The sequence below is a fragment of the Crotalus tigris genome, unplaced genomic scaffold (genome assembly GCF_016545835.1).
Source record: "Crotalus tigris isolate CLP2741 ecotype Arizona unplaced genomic scaffold, ASM1654583v1 scf7180000019840.826796, whole genome shotgun sequence".
Lineage (NCBI taxonomy): Eukaryota > Metazoa > Chordata > Lepidosauria > Squamata > Viperidae > Crotalus > Crotalus tigris.
In genome coordinates this window covers 288,335-304,156 of record NW_024097735.1, presented here as the reverse complement: position 1 = coordinate 304,156, position 15,822 = coordinate 288,335, and the positions used below count along the sequence as shown (strand labels likewise).

General features: G+C 44.1%; 1 protein-coding gene across 4 annotated transcripts; it reads left to right on the top strand.

The window, feature by feature from the left end:
• The first annotated feature begins 4,576 nt into the window (after positions 1 to 4,576).
• On the top strand, positions 4,577 to 14,261 carry LOC120317836 (gastrula zinc finger protein XlCGF57.1-like). 4 transcript variants are annotated; one of them, XM_039364752.1, is made up of 5 exons: positions 4,577 to 5,239; positions 8,793 to 8,879; positions 9,122 to 9,235; positions 10,833 to 10,959; positions 11,502 to 14,261. In XM_039364752.1, exons 1-5 carry the CDS (start codon positions 4,829 to 4,831, stop codon positions 13,181 to 13,183), a joined length of 2,421 nt encoding a protein of 806 aa, XP_039220686.1. In that variant the 5' UTR covers positions 4,577 to 4,828; the 3' UTR covers positions 13,184 to 14,261. The 4 variants fall into 4 exon arrangements, with proteins under 4 accessions (XP_039220686.1, XP_039220685.1, XP_039220687.1 ...); XM_039364751.1 differs by having other exon boundaries at positions 4,578 to 5,239; positions 11,499 to 14,261; XM_039364753.1 differs by lacking the exon at positions 8,793 to 8,879 and having other exon boundaries at positions 4,580 to 5,239; positions 11,499 to 14,261.
• The last annotated feature ends 1,561 nt before the right edge of the window (positions 14,262 to 15,822 follow it).

Here is a 15,822-nt window from a genome sequence, read left to right as displayed (position 1 = left end):
TTCATGTCCTTATCTCTCACTCCCCTATTATTACCAATAGCATTTGTACGGGCGTTACATATTTGGGCAATCCTACGCTCCTCCCTTGTTCTATCGTTGTTTTCACCGTTTCCCGTTGTTCTACCTGTTTGCTGTGTGAATGAGTAATGGTTCCACCTCTCTCTTTATGTTCCTCCCCCCTCCATGTTATGTGTCCTTCGCTATTGCCGTTGTTGATGTTTCCCCTATAGCTAGTATGCAAGCAAGACTGGAGCGTATGAATCCCCACGCTCTCCCTCCCCCCTCTTGTATCCATCGTCCTCAGTTGACGATGGTCATCTTTTTTACTCGAGAAGGGTTCGAGATGTTCATTCCGGGGGGGGGGCGAGTTGCTGGTGGAGATGCTCTTTGTTTGCGGCAGATCTGAAAGAAAGATCGTCCCCCTCCCTTTTTTAACACGCACGGGCATCTGTGCAGCTCTCCCTTTCTTCTCCCCCCCTTTTTTCATCGTACAATCCTCGTCATCGTCCTCCATAGCATTGGGTTGCAGGATCCTCTTACTGGATCTCCCAGATTCTCCATTGCCGTCTTCATGCTTCAAGGGTAGGGGTCCATTGGGGTGGTGCTGGGGGAGACACAGGTCCTCCATCGACGAGTGCTTGCATATGTTTGGAGATGGTAGATTCCCTGGTTGTTCGTTGGGATGCCGTTGATGTTGGTCAGGCATTGTGGGGGTGCTCCTGACGTATCGGGGGTTGGCTGAGGCACTGTGTATCTGCTCAGGGTGGGGGTCAGGTACTTCGTCACAATTGCAACCACGTGAGCATTGATCAAACCGTTTATGGTGGTTGGAATGGTAGCTGTAATCCCATTTCCTCAATGCTTGTGCTGGATGTAAATCAGCGTGACGGTTAATTGAGTCATTGTTGGAGTACCATGCCTCTTTCAATAGCCGGCCTCCTTTAGTGGCATCTTCAGACACGATACGTGTATTCTCAAAGTCAAACAAGTGGCCATGCTGTGCCATGTGCATCCATAATTGAGAATGCTGGTTGCCCCTTCTTATAGCTAACTTGTGCTCATGTAGGCGTGTTCTTAAACACTTCGCTGTTTCACCCACATAATTGCCATCGCAGTTCTTGCAGTTGATTTTATAGATTACTGCTGATTTGTCCATGGCAGGGAGTGGGTCCTTGGGGCGCATGACTTTGGACCATAATTTCTGATTGGGTTTGTGAGCCACTTCTATCCCATAGGGGGCCAGCAATCTAGCTGTCGCCTCTGAGACGTTATTAATATATGGTAGAGAAATGCGTGTCTTTTGTTGTGATGGTTCCTCTCTCCTTTGGTTATTCCGGAGGTGGGATGTGGTGCCATGCTGTCTGATAAATCTCAAAGGGTACCCATTGCGTTGGCAAATACGGAAGAGATGTTTTCTTTCTTCCTTTTTGAATTCCTCAGTGCTGCAGTGGGAGTCCACGTGCTTAAACAATGTTTTAATGCAGCTAGCTTTATGGGACACCAGATGGTTGCTCCTGTAGTGGAGGATTCTGTCCGTATGGGTGGATTTACGGTACACTCCTGTATGTAACGACCCAGGTTGATGGTAGATTGATACATCCAGGAAGGCCAAATGGCCTTGTTTTTCTTCCTCCACTGTGAACTGAATGTCGGAGCAGGGAGAAGATCGAGTTTAGTGTTTCCATAAAGGTAGCTACATGTTGTTTTTTAACAACTGCAAACGTGTCGTCCATGTACCGAACCCAAAATTTGGGTTGGTATAAGGCCATAGCCCTGTGTTCTAATTGTTGGAGTATCTGCTTTGGGCCATCAAAGCAGATAAAATCACCAGGTAAGACTAAAACCTAATTGGTAATTTCTGGCACTTGGTCAACCTTATCTAGATAAGCAGGATCAGCCCTGTTTAGAGATGGGACAGGAGGTAATCAGGAATTCCAAGATTAAAGGCCCATAATAATGTCTGAGGAGGACAGAATGAAGCTGTAGGATTAAGAGTCCATCTTTGACTCTATATTCTTTTCTTTGGACATACTCCTTCCCTGAATATAACTAATTATTCCCTTATCTGTAACTCAACGTCTTGTGTACCTTATAATGTGCAGCAAAAAAATATTTGCTTTGTTGAATAAATCATTTCAGATTTTTATTCTGTGTGTTTATTGCCTGAAACTTTTTCTCATACTTGACCTGGGCAAAGCAATGCTAGACTGGGAAGTTTAAAACAACATGTCTGAATTCGGTAGAAACTACTTCTGTATCATTGCTGAGCAAATGGTACTGTTTGAACTGGGCCATCACATCAGTCATTTGATTGATTGATTGATTGATAGGCCATCAAAGCAGATAAAATCACCAGATAAAACTTGTCCAGGATACCTGGCTCTTTAGGAATCTCAAAGGTGTGTTCGTTGCTTCTGTAATAAAAGCCATCTTCCTTGTTTTTATTCATTTTCCTTCCATCATTTCAGTGGAGTTGGGTCTTTGAATAATATTCCTCAAAAAAAAGTTCCTCAATAATAATAATAATAATAATAATAATAATAATAATAATAAGAAGAAGAAGAAGAAGAAGAAGAAGAAGAAGAAGAAGAAGAAGAAGAAGAAGAAGAAGAAGAAGAAGAAGAAGAAGAAGAAGAAGAAGAAGAAGTTGGAAGGGACCTTGGAGGTCATCTAGTCCAACCCCCTGCTCAGGCAGAAAACCCTATACCATTTCAGACAAATGGCTGTCCAGTCTTTTCTTAAAAACTTCCAATGTTGGAGCATTCACCGCTTCTGGAGGCAGGTTGTTCCACTGGTTAATTGTTCTATTTGTCAGGAAGTTTCTCCTTAGTTCTAGGTTGCTTCTCTCCTTGATTAGTTTCCATCCGTTGCTTCTTGTCCTGCCTTCAGGTGCCTTGGGAAATAGTTTGACTCCCTCTTCTTTGTGGCAGCATTTTATGCCCCAAATAGGTATTGTAAGCCGCCCAGAGTTGCTGTATCAGTGAGGTGGGTGGCGTAGAAATTTAATAAATAACCATGGATTGATTTTTTTTTCTGTGATCCATATGTTGGTTTTCCTGACTGGCTATTTTCAAGAATCCTCTCCCTACATCAAAGTTGAAAAGCATCAATATTCATCTATCCTGCTTCTCCAACTTTTGCTTCTATAAAGTTGTGTAGAGAAAAGTATTGCCAGTGTAGGAATTGCTTTTTCAAAACTTTAATCTCTTTTCTTCCTGGGCACTTAGGCAATAAACCTTATCAGCTCTGCCATAAAACACTTCAAAAGCCAAGAATGTTAATAAAAGGTAGGAGAAGATGCTAAGAGGCAGACTGGGATGCAAGGCCATTTTAAACTAAAAAGCAACTCTCTTAATAAGCAACTGAGTGTGAAATATTGTCTCTTTTTTCCTCCCTAATGCACCCTTGTTTTTAAATGTAGTTCTGTGTACTGTGATTAATATATTAACTAATTAAATATAAGAGCTATCTGATATCCAGCAACTCTGGGGAGTCTCCTGCTTGAGCAGCGGGTTGCACTAGATGACTAGAAGACTTCTAACGCCCCGTCCAACTCTTATTCTCTACAGGTAGTCCTCAACCTATGACCCCAACTGAACCCAACATTTCTGTTGTTAAGTGAGACATTTGTTAAGTGGGTTTTGCCCCATTTTGCAACCTTTCTTGCCACAGTTGTTAAGTGAATCACTGCAGTTAATAAGTCAGTAACCCAGTTGTTAAGTCAATCTGGCTTCCCACATTAACTTGGCTGGTCAGCAGGTCACAAAAGGGGGGATGACATGATCTTGGGAGACTAATGGTCATAAATATGAGTAAGTTGCCAAGCCTACAAATTTTGATCAAGTGACCATGGGATGCTTACAAAGGTTGTAACTCTGAAAAACAATGGTCAATCACATTTTTCAGTGCCATGGTACCCTTGAACAGTCACTAAATGAACTGTTGTAAGTCAAGGACTACCTGTATTCTATATTTGCTTCTTTATTTAATAATAGATAAATACATTTATTAGCTGGATGCCTGCCCTGGGGCTCTTTGCATCTCTCTTACTTTCAAAGCCCTACAACAGATCTCTCCCCCTCCCAGCCCCAATTTCTTCCACCTGTCCACATTTCCAAGAGGATTCTGGGAAAAAGAGAAATCCCAGCTGCCCGGAAGCAGCAAATCCAACCAGTTTCCAACCAAGGCCGCTTTGCTCATTTCAGCCCCCACTCATCCATGATACCCAGCATCCCCAGCTCATTCGTCTTTCTCCACACCGCCCCATCTTTTCCCACCCCCCGATTGTTTAAACCGGGGGGGGGGGTCTTCAAACTTGGCCCTTTTGTGACTCGTGGACTTCAACTCCCAGAATTCCTCAGCCAGGCAGGCTGGCTGAGGAATTCTGGGAGTTGAAGTCCACGAGTCACAAAACGGCCAAGTTTGAAGCCCCCCCCCCCGGTTTAAACGTTCGCAAGGAAGGGAGCACGCGCAGATCTTTGACAGGCGAAGCGGTGGGTTGCAGTGGGAGACGCTCTAGGGCAGGAGCAGTAAACGAAGGGCGGGAGGGGAAGGGGCTTATAAGGGTTTCCCCCTCTCTAGGATGCAGCACTCTCTAAGATTCTGAGGGGATAGGAGGGCGGGACAAGCGGAGGCGGGAGCGACTTGCGGCTGCTCTTCTCCGCCTCAGAAGCTCTGAGGAACCGGAGCCCCGCCCCTTATCGCCCCCCATGAAACAGGGAAAGGGGCGTGGCAAGGGGAGGAGTGTCTGAGGAAGGGTCCGCCGTGAGCGAAGGCCGCCTCAGAGGGAGCTTTCCCCAGTTGGGGCCGCGACGAAGCGGGAGGCCGAATGGCGGCCCCGGGATCTCCGGAGGCGGGAGCAGCAGCGGCCCTTCAGGAGGGGAGCGGCGGCGGCGGCAGCGACCTGAGCGGCCACCCCGGGGGGTCCCGCAGCTCAGAGGCCGAGCGCCGGCGCTTCCGCAGCTGCCGCCCCCGAGAGGCCGAGGGGCCCCGGGCGCTCTGCAGCCGCCTTCACCGGCTGTGCCGCGGATGGCTGCGGCCCGAGCGGAGCGGCAAAGCCGAGATGCTGGACCGGGTGGTGCTGGAGCAGCTGCTGGCCCTGCTGCCCCCGGAGCTGGCGGGCTGGCTGCGGGAGTGCGGGGCGGAGAGCTGCGCCCAGGCGGTGGCCCTGGCCGAGGGCTTCCTGCTCGCCCCGCCGCCCTCCTCCGCCCCCCGGGAGCCCCCGGGAGAGGGCCGGCAGGTGAGAGGGAATTTCATCCTCTTACATGCCTCTTTACGAAACAATCGCAGAGAAAACAGAGGTAGAGAACGTGTGCTGAGATAGTCTGATGCAAGGGGTCTTCATATTTGGCCCTTTTATGACTTGTGGACTTAAACTCCCAGAATTCCTCAGCCAGGCGTGCCTGGCTGAGGAATTCTGGGAGGTGAAGTCCACAAGTCATAAAAGGGCCATGTTTGAAGACCCCTGGTCTAATTATATGTGGGAATAACTGTGGAAGATGCAGACAAGCCTTAGACTGGGCAGCCATAGGATAGAAGAGACTAGAGATTAGATTTTGGCTGTGGTTTGTTCTCGGAGCTTGCTTTAGTATAATTCCTGAACGCTTCATTACCAAGCTAGATAACATCATCAGCAAGATTTTCTTGTCATATTCTCCTTAGTTCGTAAAGGTCTTGTGTTCCAGTGTGGTCAGTTGGTGGCGCAGTTTGTTTGTTGGAGCTATATTCGAATTCAAGCAACTGATTGGTTCTCTTGATTGGCATTTTGAATGGTCTGGTTTACATTTGTTAATTGCTCCTTTGGTGGAATACCTGGCCATAATAAGTTTATTATAACTTAGAGAGAATAGAGAGAATAGAGAATAGAAGAGAAGAGTTGGAAGGGACCTTGGTGGCCTTCTAGTCCAACCCCCTGCTCAGGCAGGAAACCCCATACCATTTCAGACAAATGGTTGTGCAGTTTCTTCTATAAAAATTTTCACTGTTGGAGCATTCACAACTTCTGGAGGCAAGTTGTTCCACTGGTTAATTGTTCTAACTGTCAGGAAATTTCTCCTTAGTTCTAGGTTGCTTCTCTCCTTGATTAGTTTCCATCCGTTGCTTCTTGTCCTGCTCTCTGTTGCCTTGGAGAATAGCTTGACCCCCTCTTCTTTGTGGCAACCCCTGAAATATTGAAACACTGCTATCATGTCACCCCTCCTCCTTCTCTTCATTAAATTTGACATACTCAATTCCAGCAACTGTTCTTTATATGTTTTAGCCTCCAGTCCCCTGATCATCTTTGTTGCTCTTCTCTGCACTCTTTCTAGAGTCTCAACATCTTTTTTACATGGTGTGGTGACCAAAACTGAATACAGTATTCCAAGTGTGGCCTTACGAAGGCATTATAAAGTGGCATTATCTTGATTCTATGATTCACGTGATCTTGATTTTATCCCTCTGTTAATGCAGCCTAGGACTGTGTTGGCTTTTTTGGCAGCTGCAGCACACTACTGGCTCAGATTTAAATGTTTGTTAACTAGGACTCCAAAATCCCTCTCATAGTTACTGATATTGAGCCAGGTCCCAGTGTACTGTACTTGTGCACTTAAAGTCATAATGTAAAAGATAATCTCAGTCCCCAAAAGATGACTGCAGGAGGGGGATGTGGTGAAAAAAAATAAATCATCAAACCCTTCCCTAGTTTTCCAGTGAGTATAAAGAGAGGATGAGAGAAATACTTTCAGAATTGCAAGAGTCTATTAAATGTGGCTTTACGATAAAGATCGAGCTAGTATTTGCTGTCCTGCGTTTTGTCTGGACTGCTTCAAAAGGCTGATCAATGGTTTGCAGACCAGGGATGTAGAGTCCAAACCTGAATTTAAGAGGTCTCCTTGGTACTCCTTGACTTAGGACCACAACGGAGGCCAGCATTTCTATTGTTAAGCAAGGTGGTTGTTAAAGTGAGTCACATTCAATTTTACAACCTTTTTTGCCGTGGTTGTTAAGTGAATCACTGCAATTGTTACATGAATCTCTACGGAGATTCTCGGTCATCCAGGTCATGGTTGTCCCAAAGGTGCCGTTTCATGAGGCAACTGGACTTTCTTGTTTTTTCTTGACGTTTCGCTTCTCACCCAAGAAGCTTCTTCAGCTCTGACTAGATGGTGGGGAGTGGAAGGATTTATACTCCTTGCAGGCAGCTAGTCATTTGCCTCCTTTTAGAGAGTCGTTGAGGCCACCATCCAGTCAGAGGTGAGGAAGCTTCTTGGAGGAGAAGCGAAATGTCTTCAAAGAAAAAAACAAGAAAGTCCAGTTGCCTTGTGAAAAAGCACCTTTGGGACACGTTAAATGAATCCTTCAGTCATTAAGCAAATTTGCTTCCCCAATTAACCCTGCAGAGAGTGGTGAGAATGGCCGAAAAGATCATTGGCTGTTCCCTCCCTCCCATCCAGGACATAGCACAGAAGCGTTGCTTGAGCAGGGTCCGTAAGATTATCTGGGACACTACACATCCTCTTCACGATCTGTTTTCCTTGCTACCTTCTGGGAGGAGGGGGCTTCGTGGTATCCATAGCAGAACATCCAGATTCAGCCATAGTTTCATTCCGTACAGCATTAACCTTGCGAACTCTCAAGCTTCCTCCTTCTGTTATTTATTCAAGATGGACAATAGTTAATATTTATTTGCTACGTATATGTAGGGGTGTGAATCTATACATATGTTGTACATAGTATGTTTTAGGTGTGTGTCATGTTTGTGTTTCACTTTGAGAGCGGGCAACAAAATTTCATTTTTGATATGTGCCGTTGTGCCCACAGTAAAAAAATGACAATAAAGATTATCTTTTCTTATTTTAGAACAGGGGTAGGCAATCTTGGCTCTTTTATGACTCATGGACTTCAACTCCCAGAATTCCTGAGCCAGCCAGAACTTTCATTTCTTCTTCTTTTACATGCCTATTTCTATGGATATTCCTTTTGTTCCTATATCAACTTGGTCATAAAGGGAGTGCTGATCATACCTCATCTTCTATTACCAGAGTTTCTTGCAATTAGGGAATTTCTTCTAAGGAAAGTGGGTGTCCAAATCTCTACTGTATAGTGTTTCAATATACACACTCCATCTTCCTCTGATCTCTGAACATTTTGCTATCTGAGACCCTCAATCTACAGTAGTGGCCAAAATTGTGGAAACCTTTTGGGGAAAGTGTATTTTTGAGGTTTGATGGCTAATAACATCACCTTTTTTTTGGAGTAGTACCATAAAACTATATATCAATGGAAAGATAATCAAGAATGTAATGCAACAAAGTTTGTTCAATTATCTGTACTGCATTCTATGAAAAGCGATAGCCAAATAACCAGAAAAAGGAAGCACAACTTGCTTAGGTTGATATCAGGTAGCTTTCCTTCATCTGATTGTAGCCAATGAGTGTGAGTGTTTAGGGAGCCAATCAGGTGTCATCTTGTTTTGGCAATGAGCCAATCGGATCACAGGATTCAGTTATTGATGTCAGGTATTGAAGCTGAGAGGAGGACGTTTGTCAGTGTGTTATGTGATCCCTATCAAGTTGGTTGGGGTTTTTTTGTGTTCTTTCCTTTAGTGAGCTTGTAAAATGTAAGAAAATTAAAGTAGTGGTGCAAAGCATTTACGGGTGCCTAGAAAGCAATGTAAAATAGAACTATTAAGTGAACAAGGCTACAGTTATAAAGAAATTAGAAGAAAAATTGGTGGAAACTTAACCAAAGGTGGCATTTCTACTGTACACTTTTCCCAAAAGATTTCCATAATTTTGTCCACTACTGTAAAGGAAGATACTCCTGGAGGAAGAGATAGAACAGGAAAAAGTTCATCCACAAAGAAGGAAACACTACACCTATCAAGAAACGGGGAGAAGGTAAAGAACTCCTGATCAGAATGAAAAGAGGAAATAAAAAGAGCCAATTAAGCATTTCACAAAAATTGGCAGGGATTTACTGAGAAATGGCAGGTAGAGAGAGAGAGAGAGAGAGACCAGAAACCTTGACTTCTCTTTATCTGGGCTGTAGAAGTATAAGTAGAGAGACAGAGGGTGAGGCAGGTGAGCTAACATGGTTATGATCTTCTGCAAGTGGATCATAAATGAGGCTGTGCTTTCAGATGCAGGAGCTGTTCACAAGGGAGATCCCAGCAGAGCTCCAAGAAAGAGGAGACCAACCCAGTCCTTCTCAAGAGCTATTTTTCAGGAGGATCCAACATGGGCCACCTTGTCAGGTAAGTGTAGGTTTCCTCTGAAAGCAATAGAGTTCAAGCTTTCTCTTATTTGTGAGCTGCTTTTTCTGCCAAATGCTGAATCTGTGTGCATTTGAACACAGTGTGTTCTTCCCCCACACCCCTGAATGAGCCAATGAATTACTTACATTCGACTTTCAGATTATTTTGGAGATACAAACAAGAGATACAAACAAGAGCCGAGGTGGCGCAGCAGTTAAAGTGCAGTACTGCAGGCCACTTTAGCTGACTGTGTTCAGCAGGTCAGCGGTTCAAATCTCACCGGCTTAAGGTTGACTCAGCCTTCCATCCTTCCAGGGTAGGTAAAATGAGGACCCAGATTGTTGGGAAATGTAAATATATATATATACATTGCTTACTGGTGTACACCGCTTAGAGAGTGCTCACACTTAAAGCGGTATATAAGTCTCATAAATAAATAAATAAATAAATAAATAAGAGACAGCTCATGGACCGAGAGGCTTGTATTAGGAAATGTTATTTATTTGTTGAAAAAGTTACCGAAAACCAATTAAAAAGATGAAATCCATGAATAGACTAGTAATAGCATAAAGACCCCTACAGAAATGTACCAGCATATCCACTTAAAAATGAATAATAGATTTCCCATGTAAAATTCTTTAATCAATCAACCAACCAACCAACCAACCAATCAGAATAGAGCTGGAAGGAACCTTGGAAGTCATCTAGTCCAACCCCCTGCAGGAGACCGTATACCACTTCAGACAGGTGGCTGTCCAGTCTTTTCTTAAAAACCTCCAGTGATGAAGCACGTACAACTTCCACTGGTTTAATTGTCCTCACTGTTTGTGAAATTTCTCCTTAATTCCAGGTTGCTTCTCTCCTTGATTAGTTTCCATCCGTTGTTTCTTGTCCTGCCCTCTGGTGCTTTGGAAAATAAGTTGACCCCCACCCCCTTCTTTGTGGCAGCCCCTCAAATACTGGAATACTGCTATCTTGTCATCCCTGATCCTTCTTTTCTTTAGATTCACCCTACCCAATCCCTGCAACTGTTCTTCATATGTTTTAGTCTCCAGGCTTTTAATCGTCTTAGTTGCTCTTCATTTCACTTTTTCCAAAGTCTCAACATCTTTTTTTGTAATGTGACTAAAACTGGTTGCAGTGCTACGTGGCTGCAACAGACAGATTGTTAGTCAAATGACTTCGATTTACAGGCTTATATCCAACATTTTGAATTAAGCTAGGGAAGAAATCCCAAGTGGGCGTATCCCGTTTTTTTTAACACATTTGGAATTTGGTCCCCAAGTTGAGGTGAGGTCAGGGGATTCTGCTCCCCAAAACCTCCTTGCTGAGTTATTCTAGGCCACTGGGAGGCTCCCAATGGAGGCTCTGTTGCCATTCTACAGCTTGGATGCCCCTAAGCCATGATTTGTGAAGTTAGACAGAGGCAAGGTTTCCAAGCCCCCAAAACTAGGTGCACATACAGACATAAACCTCTCCTATAAGAAAATGTCTGTTTGGTCCCTTACAAAGCTCTGTTTTCGGTTTTGTGCAGTAAGAGGGAAAACTTAACAAGGTCTTTCCTGGGATTGAATGATAAGGAACATTCTCTTTCTAGGGCTCTAATTCCTTTGAAGAGATGGCTGTGGACTTCACAGAGGAGGAGTGGGCACTGCTGGATCCCAGACAGCGGGCCTTATGCAGTGAAGTCCTGCTGGAGGTTTCTAGGAATATGGCTGCTCTGAGTACGTCTCTTTTCTTTGCATTCCATTCATTGGGGAAGGGTTTTTCAGAGAGAGGTGAACAGGGAAGATCCCTGCACTCAGTTGCTTAAAATGATCATTGACACCTACCTGGCCATCACCTGAATTAGTGTACTCCTTTCAAACGTTTCCTAATCTTATAAAACCAATCGATGACCAGAGCCCTACTAGATCACAAACAAACATAGGGTCTTTAGGGGAAACTTTGCCCAAATAGCTGGTGCCAAACTTGGAACATGAATACCGTATATGCCGGCGTATAAGACGACTTCCGGAAGCGCTAAACTCGGTGCCAAAGACGGGGGTCGTCTTATACGCCGAGTCGTCTTATACGCCGGAAATACTGGTAGTTTCCGGCGTATAAGACGACGTTCTAGGAATGTGGCTCGGCGATAAAGACGGGGGTCGTCTTATACGCCGGGTCGCCTAATACACCGGCATATACGGTAGTTTTTGAGATGGGTAGACTCCCCTCCTTAACCATTCTAAATTCTAATGGGGACTTCTTCTTTTTTTCCAAGAAGGTGATGGGCTGGAGGAGGAGAATGACGAGCAGGTGAGGTTAATGCCACTACAAACAACAAAGCATGAAGTGGAAGAAGTAATGGTTAACTGTGAAGGGGATCCAAAAAGTCAAGGGAGAAGACACTCACAAGACATGGGCGACAGGTTCCCGACTTCTCTTCCTGTTGGAATCCATAGCTTCCTGACCCAGAAAGGGAAGAAAAAGGAAAATTCCAGCAAAAGGGAGGAAAATAGGTTTGATTTGCACGAGTATAGCAGAAGTCAGACCAAAGGCTTTATAACTTATGGAAAATACGTCAATAATTTATTCTCTCTTACTTTTCTTAAGAAACTGTATAGGAAATACAGATCACATACATCCCTAAAAGTTGGTAAGGATTTCAGTCTGAGCAGAGACATGAAAGTGTGCATGAAGTCTGGAAAGAGCTTCAGCATCAACAATATTTTTAATCACCATCAGAGGATCCACAAAGGGGAGAGAACATATAAATGCATGGAGTATGGAAAAAGCTTTTGTCAGGATAGAACACTTACTCATCATAAAAACATCCACGCTGAGGAGAGACTAAATAAACGGTTGGGGTGGAGAAAGAGGTTTATTGACAATAGAAATATTATTTCCTGCCAAAAGATCCACACAGGCGAAAGACCATATAAATGCCTGGAGTGTGGAAAGGCATTTACTAGGAAAGGACATCTTACTTGTCATGAAAGGATCCACACAGGAGAAAAACCTTATAAATGTAGTGAGTGTGGAAAAGCCTTCAGAACAAATGGTCATCTAATTCGTCATCACAGGACCCACACAGGGGAGAAAATGTATAGTTGCAGGGAGTGTGGAAAGAGATTCATTGAGAATAGAGATCTCATTACCCATCAAAGGATCCACACAGGTGAGAGTCTGTATAAATGCCCAGAGTGTGGAAAGAGCTTTACTCAGAAAGGACAGCTTAATTCTCATCAGTGGGTTCACACAGGGGAGAAACCTTATAAATGCCCAGAGTGTGGAAAGGGCTTCAGTACAAACTGTAATCTGGCTCGACACCAAAAGATCCACACAGGGGAAAGACCATATAAGTGCTTGGAGTGTGGAAAGCGCTTTCTTGACAACAAAGATCTTACTCGCCACCAAAGGATCCACACGGGGGATAAACCGTATAAATGCCTGGACTGTGAAAAGAGCTTTGCCCAGAAAGGACAACTTAATTCTCATAGAAGAATCCACACTGGTGAGAGACCATATAAATGTATGGAGTGTGGAAAGCAGTTCAGTCAGAAAGGAAATCTTACTGATCATGAAAGAATCCACACAGGGGAGAAACCATATAAATGTACTGAGTGTGAAAAGAGCTTTGCAAAGAAAGGACAGCTTAATTCTCATAAAAGGATCCACACAGGGGAGAGACCACATAAATGCATGGAGTGTGGAAAGAGCTATTTCGATCAAAGAGACCTTACACGCCACCTAAGGACTCACACAAGGGATAACCCGTATAAATGCCTAGAATGGGGAAAGACCTTGATTGTCAACAAAGACCTTATTTGCCAACAAAGTATCTACACAAGGGAGGAACCGTATAAATGCACTGAGTGTGAAAAAGGATTTAATGACTACAGCATCTTTATTTGTCATAAAGGGATCCACACAGGAGAAAATGGAATGTGGAACAAGCTTCATTGAGAATTGTGCACTTAGTTCTAATAAAAAGATTAACACAAGAAAAATCATATAAATCCATGGAATGAGCTTCATTTGAAACAGTCAACTTACTCATCATCAAAGGAGTCAGACCTGGGAGGAAGCTTATTATTGTATGCAATGTGCAAAGATCTTTGGTTTGAAGTGGAAACCTACTTTCCAAACATCCTGTAAGGACCTGGATGAGCTGTCTCTCTCAGGAAAGTATAACTCTTGATGCCATGTGTTTAATCAAAAGAACTTTTACTGAGAAACAGTGGTTGTAGCAAAGTCAAGTGGAATCTAACATTCCCATGCAAAGCACCAAACTATTCTTCCCCGCAAAGCCCATCCCCCCTGGCCAGTCCACCAACAACCAATACTGTGCTGCAAGGTTGTTTTGAGAGCACTGATGTATAGGACAGATAATGGGTCATCTTCAGGGCACCTTGGAACCAGGCTGAAACTGTCTGGGAAGGAGCCCGTCCTCCATGTGGTTGCAGCAAAGTGAAAGCATGCAAAGAATGCTCCCCCAGAACATTGTCCTCCTCCCACCAAAATGGCAGGAGGGGGATCTGACATGCTGCCCCTCCCAAAGAGAAGGATTAACCCTGCAAAAGATGGAAGACAAAAGACAATTACAACAATCATTTAGCTTTATTAGGATATTGATTATGAAAAAGTTTCATTAGCCTAGGGGCTCTAACATGCTGAGAATTAACCCATTCATTCTGGCTGGTAAGAATGTCCTTCCATGCCACTAAATGTTGGAGGTTTCCCCTGTGCTTATGGGAATCCAATATCTCCTTCGCCTCAAAGTATAGTTCAACCTTCATCATTAAAGGCTTGGAAACCGGGAGAGGGACTGGCCTAAGGGGCAAGGAAACCTTGAGTTTCAATAAACTACAATGAAAAACCAGATGGACCCAGTGCAATGACTTTGGCAAGTCTAATTCTACTGTGACAGTTAATCAGGTGTTTGATGGGGAAAGGTCCCACAAACTTAGGTCTGAATTTCTTGGAAGGTTGAAGTGACTGCAAATAGTGAGTAGATAGATAAATATAATCTCTCACTTTAAAAGGTTTTGGCTCAGTTCTTTTTTTGTTAGCTTGTGCTTTATAGGTATCACGAGCATCTGCGAGTGCTTTTTGTATGACAGGCCAGGTATTTTGTAATTGGGAGACCCATACCTTCAGGGACAGTATCCCAGGGTCGTTAACGGGGAATTCTGGCATGGGTGTGAGGTCTTGACTGGTAGCCAATCAAAAAGGTGAAGCCACTACTGCTGTGCACATAGTTATATGACACTTCCACAAATGGCAAGAGACCAGTCCAGTTATCTTGTTGATAATAAAGCATCTAAGGCAGTGGTTCTCAACCTTTCTAATGCTGCGACCCCATAATACAGTTCCCCATGTTGGGGTGACCCCCAACCACTTATACATCACCAGGTGCCAGGGGCGTGGCCAAAGAAAAGGGGGAAAAATGGCGGACAGCCTTGTTTGGCGACCCCCGTGAAATGGTCGTTCGACCCCAAATGGGATCCCGACCCACAGGTTGAGAACCACTGATCTAAGGTATTGTTCCAATACTGAGTTCATTCGTTCACACCCTCCATTCGTTTGGAGGTGGTGACTGGAGCTAAGGGTCATCCCAATAAGTCCAAAAAGGCCTGCCAAAACTTAGAGGTGATTTACACCCCCCTATCTGAAATAATTGAGGTGAGGTGCTCCATGTATTCTATAAATATGATGCAGAAACAGTTTAGGAAGACCTCGGGCAGTTGGGATCTTTTGACAAGGAATAAAATGCACTTGCTTGGAGAACAGATCAGTCACCACCCAAATTACGCTTTGGGGGAGTTGCACAATAAAGTCCATAGAGATCTCTCTTCAAGGTGCTGACGGCTCAGCTATTTTTTGAAGAAGCCCCTGAGTTTTGCTTGATGTCGCTTTGTCGAAGCGCACACCAGACAGCTGGCAATGTAGCCTTCAATGTCTTTCTTGAGGAATGGCCACCAAAATTGCCTCTTAACTAGGTGCAATGTTTTCACAAAACCAAAATGTCCCACCATTTTAGAGTCATGACAACAACTCATGACTTTCTGGAACATAAATTTTGCCCCCACCCAGGCTACTCTGCTTCGGATTGAGCAAACATTGCTGTGAATTTGAAATCACTTATTCCTTCAGGGAGGATTGTAGAGCAGAAGTGATATCTTTAGGTATTGGCACTTTTTCTCTCCCCTGGGCTCAGGTGATCACTTGAACAGCTGATAGGACAGGAGCATTGGCTTGATTATTTCTGCTTTGGAGCAGTTGTATTGCAGCATCCATGACAGTGCATTGGGTGGAGTCAAAGAGGTTAAAGTACTGTGACCATCATGCTTGTTTAGGAGAAAGTTTTTAAGGGGTTTTAAGTGCCTCTAAATTCTTGTGATCAGTCCAGACTTCCAAAGGTATTTTACTTCCTTCTAAGTAGTGACTCCAGGCCAGGAGCACCCATCTCACCACATAAGCCTTTTTGTCCCACACTGCCCATCATTGCTCAATTTCAGAAAGCTTTTTGGAAGTGTAAGTGCAAGGCTGCAGTAGTCTGCTTTCATTTCCCTACAGAAGCACCGCTCCCATAGCCACGTCAC

What these genes read in the sequence shown, in the direction of transcription:
- LOC120317836 (XM_039364751.1), top strand. Translation starts at nt 4,829, where the DNA reads ATGGCGGCCCCGGGATCTCCGGAGGCGGGAGCAGCAGCGGCCCTTCAG. An exon ending in AACATGGGCCACCTTGTCAG is followed by an intron (nt 9,236 to 10,832) that starts GTAAGTGTAGGT and finishes TTCTCTTTCTAG; the next exon opens with GGCTCTAATTCCTTTGAAGA. An exon ending in TAGGAATATGGCTGCTCTGA is followed by an intron (nt 10,960 to 11,498) that starts GTACGTCTCTTT and finishes TTTTTTTCCAAG; the next exon opens with AAGGTGATGGGCTGGAGGAG.